The sequence below is a fragment of the Amorphotheca resinae genome (assembly GCF_003019875.1).
Source record: "Amorphotheca resinae ATCC 22711 unplaced genomic scaffold M430scaffold_9, whole genome shotgun sequence".
NCBI lineage: Eukaryota > Fungi > Ascomycota > Leotiomycetes > Helotiales > Amorphothecaceae > Amorphotheca > Amorphotheca resinae.
Genome location: NW_020194479.1, coordinates 741,116 through 757,016, shown reverse-complemented (window position 1 = coordinate 757,016; position 15,901 = coordinate 741,116). Strand labels below are relative to the sequence as shown.

General features: G+C 50.3%; 6 protein-coding genes across 6 annotated transcripts; 3 read left to right on the top strand and 3 right to left on the bottom strand.

Moving 5' to 3' along the window:
* Positions 1-384: 384 nt before the first annotated feature.
* On the bottom strand, positions 385-1,182 carry M430DRAFT_52191 (hypothetical protein; the record flags this gene model as incomplete). The annotated part of the gene is made up of 2 exons (XM_024868280.1): positions 385-1,025; positions 1,122-1,182. 2 exons carry the CDS (start codon positions 1,180-1,182, stop codon positions 385-387), a joined length of 702 nt encoding a protein of 233 aa, XP_024718989.1.
* Positions 1,183-1,689: 507 nt separating this feature from the next.
* M430DRAFT_20911 (hypothetical protein) lies at positions 1,690-2,550 on the top strand (the record flags this gene model as incomplete). Its single annotated transcript, XM_024864394.1, has 1 exon — positions 1,690-2,550. One exon carries the CDS (start codon positions 1,690-1,692, stop codon positions 2,548-2,550), a length of 861 nt encoding a protein of 286 aa, XP_024718988.1.
* A 163-nt stretch (positions 2,551-2,713) lies between these two features.
* M430DRAFT_263459 (hypothetical protein) lies at positions 2,714-4,885 on the bottom strand. The gene is made up of 2 exons (XM_024865374.1): positions 4,812-4,885; positions 2,714-4,581 (listed from the first exon to the last, which is right to left on the bottom strand). Exon 2 carries the CDS (start codon positions 4,521-4,523, stop codon positions 2,877-2,879), a length of 1,647 nt encoding a protein of 548 aa, XP_024718987.1. The 5' UTR covers positions 4,524-4,581; positions 4,812-4,885; the 3' UTR covers positions 2,714-2,876.
* Positions 4,886-5,082: 197 nt separating this feature from the next.
* Positions 5,083-7,350, top strand: M430DRAFT_106044 (hypothetical protein; the record flags this gene model as incomplete). Its single annotated transcript, XM_024861051.1, has 2 exons — positions 5,083-5,499; positions 5,743-7,350. The coding sequence occupies 2 exons, from the start codon at positions 5,083-5,085 to the stop codon at positions 7,348-7,350; spliced, it is 2,025 nt and encodes a 674-aa protein (XP_024718986.1).
* A 3,153-nt stretch (positions 7,351-10,503) lies between these two features.
* On the top strand, positions 10,504-11,618 carry M430DRAFT_105801 (hypothetical protein; the record flags this gene model as incomplete). The annotated part of the gene is made up of 3 exons (XM_024861031.1): positions 10,504-10,592; positions 10,645-11,429; positions 11,482-11,618. 3 exons carry the CDS (start codon positions 10,504-10,506, stop codon positions 11,616-11,618), a joined length of 1,011 nt encoding a protein of 336 aa, XP_024718985.1.
* A 1,062-nt stretch (positions 11,619-12,680) lies between these two features.
* Positions 12,681-15,369, bottom strand: M430DRAFT_52186 (hypothetical protein; the record flags this gene model as incomplete). Its single annotated transcript, XM_024868279.1, has 2 exons — positions 12,681-15,241; positions 15,354-15,369. The coding sequence occupies 2 exons, from the start codon at positions 15,367-15,369 to the stop codon at positions 12,681-12,683; spliced, it is 2,577 nt and encodes an 858-aa protein (XP_024718984.1).
* Between the last annotated feature and the right edge of the window lie 532 nt (positions 15,370-15,901).

Genomic DNA, 15,901 nt, shown 5'->3' with positions numbered 1-15,901 from the left:
GGGGGGGGGGGGGGGGGGGGGGGAGATTTGATTATCATGTTCTACGGCCTAGGTAGGTACAGATCCCAAGACGAGATTTCTTTTCTAGAAAGGTTGTAGAAGGAAAGAAAAGATGGATTGAAAATAGTTCTCAGTGCCTGGGTTGGGGAGAAAATGAAGACTAGATTCAGGATTGGTAGAATCTGTCTGAGTGGTTATTGTGGATATAAAAGCTGACCCCGCTTGGTGCTTTAAGGAGTTTGAACAAAGATTAGGAGAATAGTATCAAGTATCACATGAAATTGAACAGCGACTCAGCAGTGTCTCTCAAATATATCTGTATAGGCCCCGTGGGGGACAAATCAAATTCTTCTTTTTCTTTTTTAATGCAGTCATATAATCCGATCAATGACTTCCGTTAGTATTCTTCACCAACTTCCCCTCCGTCTTCTCAACATAGGCCACCAGATCCTCGATCGTACACACCTTCAGACCCCATTTCTTTCCAAAAGCCAAGCAGCCGTCCCTCCGCATCATGCCCGGCTCCCGCATCAACGCCTGACCCGCAACCGGCTCCCCATCCTCCACCAGCTCGCATATGACACCCACCAGGGGCTTGCCCGCCAATCTGCAGAACTCGACCGCAGCCTCCGTATGGCCGATGCGCTCCCTCACGCCGCCCTCCTTGGCCCTCAGCGGCAATACGTGACCGGGACGGCGCAGGCTCGCCTTGGTCGCCGTGGGGCTCGCCAGCGTCCGGCACGTCAGCGCCCTGTCATGCGCGCTGATGCCGGTCGTCGTCTCGGGCGCGTTCGCATCGACCGAGATGGTGTACGCGGTGCGGTTCGGGTCCTCGTTGCTGGGCACCATCTGCGGGAGGTCCAGATGCTCGGTGAGCGCGGGCGTCATGGGCGCGCACACGAGCCCCGACGAGTGCCGGACCATGAAGGCCATCTTCTCGGTCGTCATGTCCGAGGCGGCTATGATCAGGTCGCCTTCATTCTCGCGCGACAGGTCGTCGAGGACGACTATGAATTCGCCATTTTCTGGGAGCGCGGGGTGGTCAGCCGAGGGGGGACGGAGAACAGGTGGGGGAAGCGCCAATTCAAGGGAGCGCGAGGGAACTGATGGACCCAACCTACTGAATGCTTGAATTGTTTCTTCAATCGAGTTGAACTGGGACGCAACCTCAGCGGAAGGCATCTTGAAGGTGTGTGAGTGTCTGGAGGAGCGGGAGAGGATTGCCCCGCTTAACACTGAATTCGCTTGGAGGGGAGGGCGTTCTTTTCACTCCTTTTCCTTTCTAAGAAGACGTCTTGTATATAAGAGAACAGAAGAGGGCGGACGAGGTTGAAGAGAGAGAGGGAGAGAAGGAGAGAAGGAAATAATTGCGAGGTGAATGAAGGGATCGTCGTGGTTAAAGTTGAAGACTTCGAGATGGGGGGGTTTAGGCCGAGGCCGCTCGCTCGCTCTTGGGAAGTTCTTCGCTGACAGCGGATTTGTATTGGCTTCCGTAATCTGGATGGCACCATCCAGCCCTGTAGTAAAGGCGGCTCAACGGGGATAAACATCAACACCATCCATTGCTCACCAGTCAATCGGCCTCATTGGCCCCATTGACGGATATAACTTCGTTTCGACAACCGACGCGCGAACAGTTTGTTGGTTGCAACAGTTCTGTGACAATCCCCGACAATGCCCTCCGCCAGAATGCCTCTCCAACCCACCTCCCTCCGCAACCTCCATCTCCTCCTCCGCGGCACCCCCCGCTTCGTCCAGAATCAATTCCACACCCAGTGGCAGATCCAATCCCGCTCTCAAAGCACCGCTTCATCCGTCAATCCCATCGAAGTCTCGCACTTCAACGCCCTCGCCTCCTCTTGGTGGGATCCCCATGGCTCCTCGCGCCTCCTCCACCTCATGAACCCCCTCCGCCACGACTTCATCCGCAGCTGTCACGCCTCGCAGCCCACGCCGCCTGGTTCCAACCTCCGCTTTCTCGACATTGGCTGCGGCGGCGGGATCTTCGCCGAGAGCGCCGCCCGGCTCCCCAGCACCGCGAGCGTGACCGCCGTCGACCCATCTCCCGAGGTGCTCGCCGTTGCGAAGGCCCACGCCCGCCGCGACCCGGCCCTGCAAGGCAAGCTGACCTACCTGAATACGTCGATCGAGGGCCTGCCGCGGCCGCGCGGCCCCGACGAGCAGTATGATGTCCTGTCCCTGTTCGAGGTCATCGAGCATATCACGCACCCGGCGGATTTCCTCGACGCGTGCGCGCAGTTTGTGAAGCCCGGGGGCTGGATCGTCATGAGTACGATTGCGAGGACGTGGACTAGTTGGCTGACGACGAAGGTGGTGGCGGAGGATGTGGTGGGGATTGTGCCCAAGGGGACGCATGATTGGGAGAAGTATATCAATGAGGAGGAGCTGAGGGGATATTTTCTGAGGGAGAGGGGTTGGAATAGCCCGAGGGTTATGGGCGTTGTTTATGTGCCCGGATTGGGCTGGACGAGAGTCAAGGGGAGTGAGAAGGTGGGTAATTATTTCTTTGGCATCAGGAAGGATGAGTGAGGTCTGAGTGGGAGACGGGGAGAAAGGGTTGAGCTTTGTAAATCTATATAAGGCTCAACTCTGAGAAGAGGGGGGTTTCTATCATGAGGGTGGCAGAAGAATTCGGGTTCTTCAGCTCAATTGCTAGGTCCGCGAGCGCTGGAGCGCGCATTTGTAAGAGTAGGAAAATTTGGGATAGGTACCTTTTATCTCGAAAGAGTTACCTTGCTGTATAGTATCATCCATAAAAGTGTTTGAATAGTTGCATAGCATAGCGATAGATTATCTTCAAAAAAGACATAGATTCAGGGGGTATACTACATTTACAACTCCTTACAATCTACAATTCATCCAAGCCTGACTCTCTTCCATATTCTTATACACTCCTGCAGATCCATAGCCAGCGATCCCAGTGCCGCCATTACAGAATCCTCAATGACCGCAAGGAGAAGGCTCGCATAACCAAACATGACTTTGTTTTCTTTCAGCGTCAGATAATCCGCTTTTCGAAGACCTCCATTATCAACAAAGGCCTTCCACTGATCTAGCATCCGTGCCAGATCTCTCGTCATGGGAGGATCGTTAATCAATTTCCATAGCAAAACTTCCACCGCGCGCTTCGAGTCGTGAGATGCATCTACGTGGCCCTCCTTTTGAAGCCACGGCAGGACCTTCCCAGCTATTAGCTTGTTACCCCACTTGGGACTCTGAAGTGCCTCCATCATCCTCGTCTCAGCTCGTTGCTCGTCTCGTCTCCGAGTCGCGTTGAGACCCGCTACCCAGTCCTCATGCTGCCTCTGAGCTCTCTCCCTGAAAGCCGCGGCCCTCTGGTCCGGGGGCAATTGGCTCTCTCGCAGCACAGCCCTCGCTTGTTCATTCATCTTGCGGAACTTAGCCTCGCGCTCCTCTTCCTCATCGTCATACTTCGTCGCCCATTCTGGAGTCGCAGATTCTTCGACAAGATCTAGGAGCACGAGAATCCCGCAGGGAATCGTGTCCTTCTTGGAGAAGGCCAGAATGTCGGATGGGATTTTGTAGTTCCAGAGAATGGTTTGGGAGGAGGTGCTGAGTGCTGTAAGGGCACTGGCGAACCAGATCCCCGCGGTGTTGAGGCCGGATTCATCAACTTCCAGATGGCGGACGTCAAGTGACTCAAACATCTGGGCATCGAAATCATCGGGAACGGCAGATATAACTCCGTTGATCCCAACTTGGCACCTTATAGCCGGTGGAGCAAGGGGCATGTATTGCAATGCTGTGGATCCTTTGACCTCAACAGAGACAGTAGATCCATCTATCCCATCGGATGGTTGCTCCGCCGTACCATCGACTTTGCTGACAGGTCGAGTTGGGGGTATGCCTTTGATCAGAACCCAGTATGGAGGTAGAGAGTTCTGGTCTCTCATATCCCAATTTGAAGACCAGTAAACCGCCAGTGAAAGATGTCCATCTGAATCATCCAAAGGGGCAATGGTCAGGACTTTTTCAGTTCGATCAGGCGAGAGGAGAAGAGGAGTGCCTGCCGGTATCCAGAGTCCACTCGTTCTCAGCATGCGGAAACCTACGGGGTCCGGGACAGCTCCCAGATCGAGAAGGAAGCTAAGAAGTTCTTCGAATCCTATCTCGGCTTGCGGCTGTCGAAGTTGATCAGAGTAATCTAGCCGCTGAGTCTTCAAGCCAATAGCATTGGACTTCCAATTGAAGATCGTCCAACTGCCTCCTGGGATCCGGCTTGGGTAATCGGACAGCCGCCAGTAATCTTTATATTCTCGTTCCCGGTGTAAAGGGGCAAGCGTATAGCGGGGGAGCTCTACCTCTATCACGCGGTTGACCACATCCCCTCTCGTGATGCCTACAAGACGGCTGCGTCGGAGCATGCGCCTGACTTTGGCCAGCGTCGCAAGAGTTGAGATGGTATTGTAAATAATTGGTAGAACCCCAAGGACTGCGAGGGGCACGCCAATATATGTGATAATGTCTGGAGCAGAGGCCATTTTCCAGATATACGGGTGGAGGTATATGGACGGTGGATGAAGCCCTCGTACTCGTGATCTAAAACCATCCGTTTTCAGCAAGGCAGATTTCCTTTTCTTTCTAACAAGAATCGCAATCAATGAGAAACGGTAAGAAATATAACAGAGCAGATTTTCAGCCTCAGCTGAGACCCCTGTTACTACCGCATGTTTTGCAACAAACAAGCCGTCTTGGCCCTTCGGTCAAGGCTGTGCAACTAGGTATGCGAGGATGGCTGGAAGACACCGCAAAGATGAATAGATACATACGAAGAGGAAGAATATCAGTCAATACACCACTTACTTCTCAAGGGGTGAGGATCGTGCATATTCCTACCTTACGTCTGTCTGTTGACGATAAATAAGAAAAGGAGTTGTACAATGTAGGACTGTCCAGCGCCAAGCAAGCGCAACTCCGCAACTCCACAACTCCACAGCTCCACTCCCGAACTCAACTCGCTCGAGTCTTCCACTTGTTTAACTACGCTTCTCAATCCCTCCAGGCTCAATCCCCCTCTCAGCAAAACATGATTGCGCGATCATGTATATCGCCCTCCTCCTCGCGCTTCTTCTTCCCTTCACACTCGCTCAGTATCCTCCTCCCGTCTCGAATTTAACCACAATCGTTTCCCCCGTTGACCCGAGCATCACCATCTCCTACAAAGTCCCGCCGCGAGGCACCTGCCAGACAGTTTTCGATTCTCAGCAACAATACACAGGATGGGTCAACATCCCGGGGACTTACGCGACAAACACCTTCTTTTGGTTCATTGCAGCTCGAAACCCCTCCACGGAGCTCACCATATGGCTGAATGGCGGGCCAGGCTCCAGCTCGATGATCGGTCTGTTCACGGAGAATGGTCCTTGTGAGGCTATCGAGATTGCGCAGGGCGAATTTGGAACGATTGCGAGGGACTGGGGGTGGGACAGAGCATCGAATATACTCTATATTGATCAGGTAGGAGAGTTCATGTTTCATTCACACATGAAGTGTTTGAATTTCTCGAAAGCCCCCAACGGTCGGTGTAGCAGTGAGAGATGCCTCCCAGATACAACATCATCGTCGCGATGGTTATAGAAGGGCCTAAGTCTTGTTGCAGAGCCATTGATCTCGTGGAAACACGGCTTCAATTAGCTCGCTATCCCCCCTCCCCCCCAGAGAAGGCCTGTCATCCAAGTTCGGTGACTGACATGCTTTCAGCCAAATCAAGTAGGCTTCTCATACGACACCCCGACAAACTGTTCTCTCGATCTCTTGACGTCTGATCTATATACCCCAAGTCAATCCCTCCCGAATTCCCAGCCCGCAGATACGTTCTTGAATGGCACTTTCAGCTCACTTAACACTAATCACACTGCCAATACCACCGAAATTTCCGCAATGGCTATTTGGCATATGCTTCAAGGCTTTCTCAGCGCTTTCCCGGAATACACTTCTCCCAATGGTACTTCAGTGGGCGTCCACTTGTTTGCGGAAAGCTATGGGGGGAAATACGGGCCAGCATTCGCTACCCTTTGGGAAGAACAGAATTTGCGCCGTTCAAATGGAACGATCTCCAAGAACAATACTATTCCGATCAATCTTGCCTCCCTTGGCATTGTCAATGGCTGTGTCGACGACCTTATACAAGCTCCGTTCTATCCAGTCATGGCTGTCAACAATACCTATGGTCTGACAGCAATCAATCCAACGAGAGCGAAGTTGGCCAATGCAAGTTTCTATGCCTCTGGGGGATGTCAAGATCTCATTAATCAGTGTCGAGCTGCCGTTGCAGACCACGATCCGAAAAACGAGGGGGACGTCTCAGTCGTCAATAGCTTATGCTCTTCCGCATATTCTACTTGTACTACCAACGTGATGGAGCCGTATTACGATGCTGGGAGAAGTGTGTACGATATTGGTCACCTCTTACCTGATCCATTCCCACCAAGTACTTATCTCGAGTATCTGAACACACCTGGTTTCCAGACTGCTATTGGCACACCAGTCAACTTTACTCAGACAAACTATCAAGTCATCGATGCCTTCACATCCACTGGAGATTACGAACGTCAGGCCCTGGTTCCTGATATTGCTGCACTTCTGAACGCAGGAGTACGTGTGGGCTTCATGTATGGTGACCGCGACTATATCTGTAACTGGCTCGGCGGAGAAGCCATATCCTTGGCAGTTGCAGCCCAAACGAACACATCATATGCCACGCTTTTCCCTGCTGCCGGCTACGCTCCAATTATTACGAACAAAACCTACATCGGCGGGGTGGTCCGCCAGTACGGTAATCTCTCTTTCAGCCGCATATATGATGCTGGACATAGCGTTCCAGCTTATCAACCCGAAACCGCGTTCGAGGTCTTTGCCCGGATTATAACAGGAACCTCTGTCTCGACGGGAGAGCCAGTTGATCTCTCGGTATATAACACCACCGGCCCAAGTAATGCAACGCACACCAACAAGTTACCAACCTCACCCTCCCCAACCTGCTGGCTCCGTAACATCCCCGAGACCTGCACGGATGACGAAAAGAACAAGATCCTCAATAATCAAGGAGCTATCATCAACGGCGTGCTCTACGACGCCTCTTCCGACTGGAGTTCCCCTGGCACTACGGTAACGGCCGCGCCCGATAGCAGCGCCTCTAGTTCAGGTACCGTCGTCTCGGTGACGACCACCACGGAAATGCTCACGGGCCTATACACCGCTACATCTACGCCCAGTAGCAAATCCCTCGGAGCCGCTTCTTTAGACCTGAACCTGGCGCTCATGACTCTACCCCTTCTCAGCTTCTTAGCTATTGTTACATTTTCCTAAACGCCCCGTTCTCTTCTCTTCTCTTTTTTTCGGGCTTCCGGTAAAATAACATAAAAAGGCACATGAAAGTGGCGTTTTAAAAGGGGCGGCTTTGCATGCAGAAATTTAAAAAACGAGACACAAGGAAATGAATGAACCCCTCCAGTTCATCATAATGCGAAAGGAATAATATCGAGCTCCTTTTCCTTTCTTCTTCATAACATAACATAACATAATAAATACACCGCAGTATGCGAGCGGCTAAAAGATGGGCGTTTCTGGGGCAAGCATAATACAAGATGGCGCTTTGGTTGGGAGATGAGGATTTGAGATTTTATGAGGAGGGAAGGAAGGAATGCATGGTTGATAATGTGGGGTGGGGTGGGGTGGGTGGAATGGAGTATATGTGGATTGATTGATTGATTGATTGATTGAGGGATTGAGGGTAGGTAGATACCCTGAGATATATGTATGTATGTAAGGTATCTTAAATATTAATATAGGAAAATGTAGTTACGTCATGTCTGTTTTGAGATGGGAAATCCTGGAAAAGAAAATGGAAATCATAGGGTTGAGGTAATCGTCTTGGGGGATATTATGAGGTAGGGGAACTATTCCAGGATTGTCTCACAAGATATAAGATAGATAGGGGCCACGAAAGCTGTATTCCAGGAAATGCATTTTCAGGGGGAATGTTGATAGGTATTGGGTAGGTATCTCTATATCATATCCCATGCCTATCCGTCTTTTGCCCAGTCCCAATGACACCTCGGACGGCCGGTCTCTTGGCATTCCCCATCCTCATCATATCCCACTCAACACTCTGGATGCTTTTCGAAACGTTAGCAAATGCATTGCTTCCGTACGTGATTTAACAAAGAAAAGAGGCTCCAAATATTATCAGATCTACAGCCTTGTCAAAGGCAGTCTCATCAATACCAACGTGTGGCTTTATGTTGACCGTCGTGATAAAAATTGATCATCATTTAAGAAGAGCGCAGGGAGGGGGTCTGAAATATAGGAAGACATACCAGAAGATTGAACTTTTTAGCACCGGCTTTCAAATGGCGGTTGCGTTGAAAACGAGGGACTCGAAACATTGCAGGGCCTAACCTTGTGGTGTGATGTTGCCAATCTCAACTCGAATAAGATAGGCCCGGCCGCGTGTAATATGAATGTCTATTGAGGTCCCCTAATAGTGATATCAGCTATATTCATAACTGCATGACAACATAATGAAGAAGTCGAAGCACAATCAGTTAAGACAGTCTCGTCAATGCCGTAAGGCTTGGACATATGCTTGTCATTTGTAGGTCGAAATCATCATAATGCTTGCGGACTGTCATTGAGCGGAGTAGGAAACAAGTTACATACCTGTGGCTTGTGTTCCCAGGTCGACGCATTGTCTTGGTACCATCTAGCAGTCATGCCAAACGGGTTCTTCTGACGACTTGGCATCCCTCTAGAAGAGTGTATTCTCTGAAAGTTGATTGTTAGCACATGACTTGACATCGGCATTGATTTGATAGATGTGCAGAACCAAGGTTCAGTTGGCATGAATGGTATAATTTGATTTGTGTCAACATCGGTTACCCGAATCAGACTCGTCATCTAAAATGCTCATCATAAAATGGAGGCAATAGAAAAATCGAAAATTCACATACCTATCCATATATTCATGCAGCTGATTTGATATGGATCGATGGTGGCCCATTGTAACTTGGGCGTAAATCAACTCGGAGTCTATGCCTCGAGTAAGTATCCCGGCTGACAAATTCTGAAAGCAAAACATGTCTGATCCAAGGCTGCAATCAGTGGGCGAGGTTTTCTAGGCCTGCCGCAAAGTGGCATCTCCTATCATAAACCAGCCCCGATCTTGTCGAGTACTGTCGGAGCCCAGTGCCAATTCATCCTTTGACAGCTGTAAAGTCGAAGCAAGGAAGGTTTAGCTACCGTACCTTTATACGTCCTAGCTCAAATATCGTTCCTCTTTGGTATACCTATAACCACTGTGGATAGTCAGTATCAAACTGACAGAAACACAATCAATTAAGAGTGATAGATGGTAGGTAGCTCAGAATCAGCCATTTGATATCGTCGAAGACTTTTGGTCTCAGTCGGTAATTTCCAGCGTGCAAAGCACGAAATGTTCATCATAGCCAACGGCACCCGGGGATTGGTAAAGAATGAGAGGCTTACAGTTCCAGAGGTCGGTGCTGGATGACCGAGATTGCCAGGACGGCACCATGGAGGAATGTGGAGTACGGTTTGTTGGGATATGAGTACAGCCGGTACAGGACCTGTGTGCCTTCTGTCAGAAGAAAGCCTTGCAAGAAAGGTGATGCAAGTAGAATATGGAAATTCCCAATTGTTCAGACTGACGTGATACAAAAGTTTCATTCCCCTTGAGGTCAAAGACTCTAGTTTGCGGTTGTATGTGTGTCATCACATAAGAGAGGGGAGAAGAAAGAAAGGGCGCCGCTTACCTCTGCTGAAGAGAATTTGGAGACGGGAGGCTGCATGAAGCAGCTCTCTGGTTGTGGTTCTTCACATGGTTGGTGAAGTGTCGATGTAGAAAAGAAGAAAGCTTGGAGCTTAGGAATTTTTTCTTGCCTTTACGTTGTGGGCTAATACGCGCTAAGGTCAATCAGGCCAAGTGCCTCCGGAGGGAACAACCTTATTCCGCTGCTTTGTCAACTAATCCGCTCCGGACTAGCGACCCGAAATCTCCCGTCAGCGCGAACGGAGGATCTGCGGGGAGCCGGGAAATCATCGCCCCTTATTGACGTCTCCTGTTTAATGCCGCCCATGAGAGCTCTTGGCGCGGGGCAGGCCCCGGTGGGTAAAGACACTGCCTAGGTACATATATGATTAATGACTGACCTTTGCTTCTATCTTGACTTCATCTTTGACCGATTTTACCACTTCTGCCAGTTCACCCTCCTTCTCCTTAATCCAAGAGTTGAGTGTTGTTACGTTTCCTGAATTACCAACCAAGCTCCAATACCACATCCAACCCCACAGCTCCAGCCACCCATAGCTCCGGAATCGACCCCGCGCAAGACCCGAGGTCCAGCTTGAGCAGTTAACCACTGATAGCATCTTGTCCCGAGACCTGCGTTCTTCGATATTCCTCCTCAATCCGTCATCATGACTTCAAACAAAGACGTTCAGATGGAGAGGGTCAACACAGAGATTGTGACTCTCACAAGATTCCTGACAGAAGAGCAAGCAAAACACAAGGAGGCAACAGGAGACTTCACGTGAGAACCTCCCCGTTCAGACCGTTGGGGAGGTGCTAATAAGTTGCTGTAGATTACTTTGCCATGCCCTCCAATTCTCCTTCAAGTCCATAGCCTACTACATCCGACGAGCCACCCTCATCAACCTCACGGGTCTCGCAGGCTCAAGCAACATCACCGGTGACGATCAAAAGAAGCTCGATGTCATTGGGAACGACATCTTCATCGCCGCCATGCGGTCGTCCGGAAAATGTGCTGTCTTAGTTTCCGAAGAGGAAGAGAATGCCATTCTCTTTTCCGAGCACGAGGGCGCCCGTTATGCAGTAGCGTGCGATCCTATTGATGGTTCCTCCAACTTAGATGCCGGTGTATCGGTTGGCACGATTTTCGGAATTCACAAGCTGGCAGAGGGATCAAAGGGCACAAAGGAGGATTTGTTGAAGCCTGGAACCGAGCTGATTGCTGCTGGTTTCACCATGTATGGTGCTTCGGCCCAGCTGGTTATTACGATGAAGGAGGGAACTGTCAATGGCTTTACGATGGATACTTCTCTTGGAGAATTCATTCTTACCCACCCGGATATGAGAATTCCAAAGAAGCGAGCTATCTACTCGGTCAACGAGGGTAACTCGCATTACTGGGCCGATGAAACAAAGGCGTACTTCGAGTCCTTGAAGAATCCCGAGCTGAACGGTGGCAAACCCTACAGCGCCAGATATATCGGAAGTATGGTTGCAGACGCCTACCGAACACTTCTGTACGGTGGTGTTTTCGCGTACCCAGCAGACAAGAAGAGTCCTAAGGGCAAGCTTCGAATCCTGTACGAGTGTGCCCCAATGGCCATGGTGTTTGAGAATGGTAAGTCCCACTATTTTAACGGCAGTTGGAATCAGGACTGATTTGTGTCTAGCCGGCGGTCAAGCGCTTAACAGCCGTATGGAGCGAATGATGGAGGTTGTGCCTGAGAGCATCCATGACAAATCCGGTATTTTCATGGGCAGCTACGACGAGATCGAGAAGGTCAAGTCTTTCCACAAGTCTAAGTAGGTGGGGTGGAGCCACAGCGGAGTTTGAAAATCCGGTTTTGCACAGACTGCAAAATGCATATCGAGGGGTATGTGTGCAGCTCTACGTCATAGGCCAGCATGAATATATGAGAAAATGATATGTACATATGGTTGTTCCTTGCAGAATAGCCCCATTCGTTTCCGAAGCTGTCTACCTTAGCTACCATACCTAAATTTAACGCCGTTCCTGAACATCCTCGCATCCTGCAGCTTTTGGTACAAACATCGATCGATGTGTTCTGCTTCCGCTCTGACAGTCCTTCCTCTGCTCCTATCTCTAATCATACTTCTACTCACTCAATAGCAGCCCATTTACTAACCTTCAACAGCAAAAAGGTGTCACAAACGTCAAGAGTAACAAAATCAACGCCCAGGCCAGCCCCACCGCCGCACAGCGCACAGCGCAAACCCCCTACCCTACCCCAACATAACCCAGATACCTCAGTCTGGAAATCCTCCATATATCTCCAAAATTCCGATCCTCATCATCCTCTTTCCGTTTCTTTTCGTACACCTATTTATTGTCCCAATCAGTGAGCCGGATCGTAGAAGCTCTCAGATTGCTCGCTACGAAATTGTGTTTTTTTTGTGTTTTGGGGGGGGGGGGGGGGTCTTAAGAGCTTTTTCGATGATTTAGTAATCCTAGAATTTTGAAGAGAGATTTGAGATGGTTGTTCATCCATATTTATGTTTAGGTTTAATTATTTCGCTATTTGTGGGAAGGGGTTCATAGACAGGTAGCCTCGCAAACTTCATAACGACATTTCCTTGTCGCGAACATCCAGCCACTCTTCTTTCAAAAATAGTCGGCTTTAGAGGAATCACTGGGACGAAATACTCTATGCCTCTACTATGTAGATCCTGTGAAGAATATTTCCAGTTCGATTTCAAACTGGCTTCTCCTGCAGCAAAATACATGGGCCCGAAGTAGGGCTTCCTATACGTTCAGAACGCCAGCTTCTACCAAGATAAAGACCCGATCCCTTATATCTGCCCAGTTCTATTACAATGCCTCCTCAGTAACTGAAACCTGAGCCTGGATTCAACGCTGCGTCCCTTTAGCAACATTATCTAGATAGCTTAACAGAAAACTCTTGTCTGCCGGCGAAAGGGCACTTTGACTTCCGCGGCGTGAGAGGCTGTCAGAAGCAAGACTTGAAACCCTGGTTTTTGCCGGTACGCTCGTGGTTGGATCAACAGCGTGTAATGATGAAAAGCTGTCGCTCATCGAATTCATCGTTACGGAATTCGCTGGTGAAGGGGCTTTCCCAAACAGAGAGAGTAGTGTTTGCTTGTGGTCAGCAGTCTGACTGGCACGACGATCGAAAGAAGGTTGCACAGGCAATGCTGCTGAGGCAGAGGAACTAGGATTAAGAGACTCCGTTGGCTTAGATGTACTAGGCTGCGGTCGTTTCAGAATCTGAGGTTGGAACGGTTTTTCTGAAGACACCTTTGATGGTGTTCTTCTGCTCTGACTGGTAGTAGCCTCTTTTTTGTTGGATAGCGTCTGATCTGCCGCGCCGTTCCTTCCTTTGCTATCCGAACCGTTTGGTTGAGAAGGGCGAGTAAGAATAGACATAGCTCGGAAAGGTAAGTTTGATTCGGGGTGTAGCTCCGGTATAACTTCATTCTTCTCTCGAGGATTCACGTCCCGCCCGTCAGCAATGGAAATGGAGGCCGGTGTAGCATTGGAAGATAGCGGTTCAACGGCTGACAATTCGACTGCTGAAGGAGTCGTGCTTGTAGGAAAAGCCGTAGCGGCAGCGGGCCGTGGCGAAATAGAAGTCTGAGCCGAGGGATTTTTGAACAAGTCCAATAATGATGATCGATGTGCTTCGCTAACAGGTGGTCTGGAACGCATCGTGCTGGAATTCGGGATGGGTGAAGGTTCTGCCTGCGTCTTGAACAACGAGAGAAGATCTACAGGCGGAGTCCCTGATACTTCCGCAGGGAGCTCTTGGGGCGGGCCTTGTTTTACTTCTTGCGCAAATTTTCGCAACGGAGGCTGGCTTGGAATAGAAGCAGCACTACTTGCCTGGTCATGGCTCTTGAAGGTGTTGAGAAGCGCCAACGAGTGGCTGGTGAGCTTAGGCGGGGACTGCTTCTGGATCGAAGGACCCATCAGTGGATGGGCGTTCGGGAACTGTGGATTGAGTGCCTGAGAGACCGTGGAGTTCGCATGTGGCGCCAAAGGCGCCTGCGTAGGCGGAGAGACCGTGGAAGAGTATACAGGCCCGCCAGTGAAGACAGTCCTTTGCACTTGCGGTGGCAAGGGTTGGGGGTGTACTAAATGTTGTGATTGATACGAACGTGCATGTTCATGTGCCGGCTGTGGGGGTCGTTGGCCTTGCATCGGATTGTGTGGGAATGTAGCAATGCTATTCGGTTGATGATGGTGTTGTTGGTTTTGCTCTGGGCGGTACAAGGTATCATTCGGTGGCTGAATCGGGAAAGCTGGAGGTGGTGGTAAAGTTGAGAAATGCGGGGGTCGAGGCTGCTGGTGATGCGGTGTCTTTGGTACCGGGGCCTGAATGTAGGTATGATCCAGGGGTGTGGCAGGTGGTAAATTCGACGAAGGTGGCTGATCCGACTCCCGAGTCTTCCCTTGGAGCAATGCCAGCAGTTCTTGCCCCGAGTCCCTGACAGGCGATTGCATTGCGGTAATTGCCTCCACCTGCAGCCCTTGAGTGGGCGGCTGAATCTTTAGAGCAAATTTGAGGGCTGCTTCCAGTTGGTTGATGTCGGCTACAGATGGAGTCATATGAGCTTGGTCGTGGGTATGAACGTTTGACTCCGCTCCTTGCTCCTCCTCGGTCATGAGTTCATCGTGGCTCATGCCGGCTGATGAATATTGATTGCTTGTGGCCCGTGCCAGATCAGCTTTCTTCTGCTCCGTAACCCACTTTCTCACACCCCGAATGAACGGTGCTACCATGTAGAATTTGTTTGTACTCACGGCAGCATCGGCTTGCTGCTGCTGGTGACCCTTTTTTTGAAAGGATGGAAGGTCCGAAATGCGCCACCACTGGATCTTACTGATCTCCTTCCGAGTCTTCGGTTCAAAATGAGTATCCATAGGCACCCCTCTGAATATGTATAATCGCAATTCCTGATCACGGATCGTCATGTCAATATACTTGACGTCTCGATTTTCCGGCACAAGCCCTGCAGCGTCCAGATCAAACCCAGTCTCCTCGTATACTTCACGTATAGCACACGTCAAATCATCCTCGTCCTTATTGATCTTCCCCCGAGGGAAGCTCCAGTTTGCGCCCTTCTTCCAGCCTTTCACAAGGACAGCGGAATCCATAGCCTCATTCAACATAATGGCCCCCCTCACCGGAATCCGCATCTTGTACTTGAGAAACTGTTCAAAAGCCGTCATATGATCTCCCTGTGAAAAAGCTGATAGTAAAGGGCAATGCGTGAAGATTCGTATACAGAAGTTCCGGAGGGACATGGATGGTAATGAGGGATCGAGAGGCCGGATAAAGTCTTCGTAGTACCACTGCGCTTCTTCAACTGCGAAGCATATTCGTTCAACAGAGGAGAGGTCATCTTGGGCTAGATTTATGATAAAACGAACACAAAGGTCGTCAAGCCCTGCGCATGCAGTCAGTCGTGAGCTCGGAGCGGGAGGCTGTGATCTTTTTGGCGGTTCTGGACAGAAGATGGAGGGCGAAGGAAGGTCTGCGACCATCTCTAGGGAACTTACAATCTTCTAAATGCATTTTCGTGTCGGTCGTGATGTTTTCGCCTTGGCATATTCCAGGACTCGAAGATGTAGGTAGGGCGCGGAAGACGCGCCGGCAAGCTCGATCAGACAGAGCTGAACTCTGAAGACCTGTGGCGAGCGTGGTAGAAGCTGGGGACTTCTGATATTGAGCTCCCAATCTCTTGGTAGAGGCTGATAAGTGGTTGGTGGATGGAACGAACTTGGGAAACGTGGTAGGTTGAGAGGAGTATGTGGTGTCTTCCTGCCAGCAAGCCGTCGGATCGACCTGACTCTCGACTGATTGGGACCGACTGTGGCGTCTGGATAAGTGGCTGTGCAGTCTAAACAAACACTATGGGTTGAGCCACAGTGCCACACATGCATGACGAAATGCGCCTAGAAGTATACACTCGACGCGCACCGCAGGAAATCATGGCGCTCGGTCGGCGGACAAAGGAAAGCTTAATTCAATTTCTATAAAGCCTTATGATCTTCCTGTCGCTCGTTTTTCTGTCTCTCTTTTAATAGCCAATAAAGCATTCCTTGTA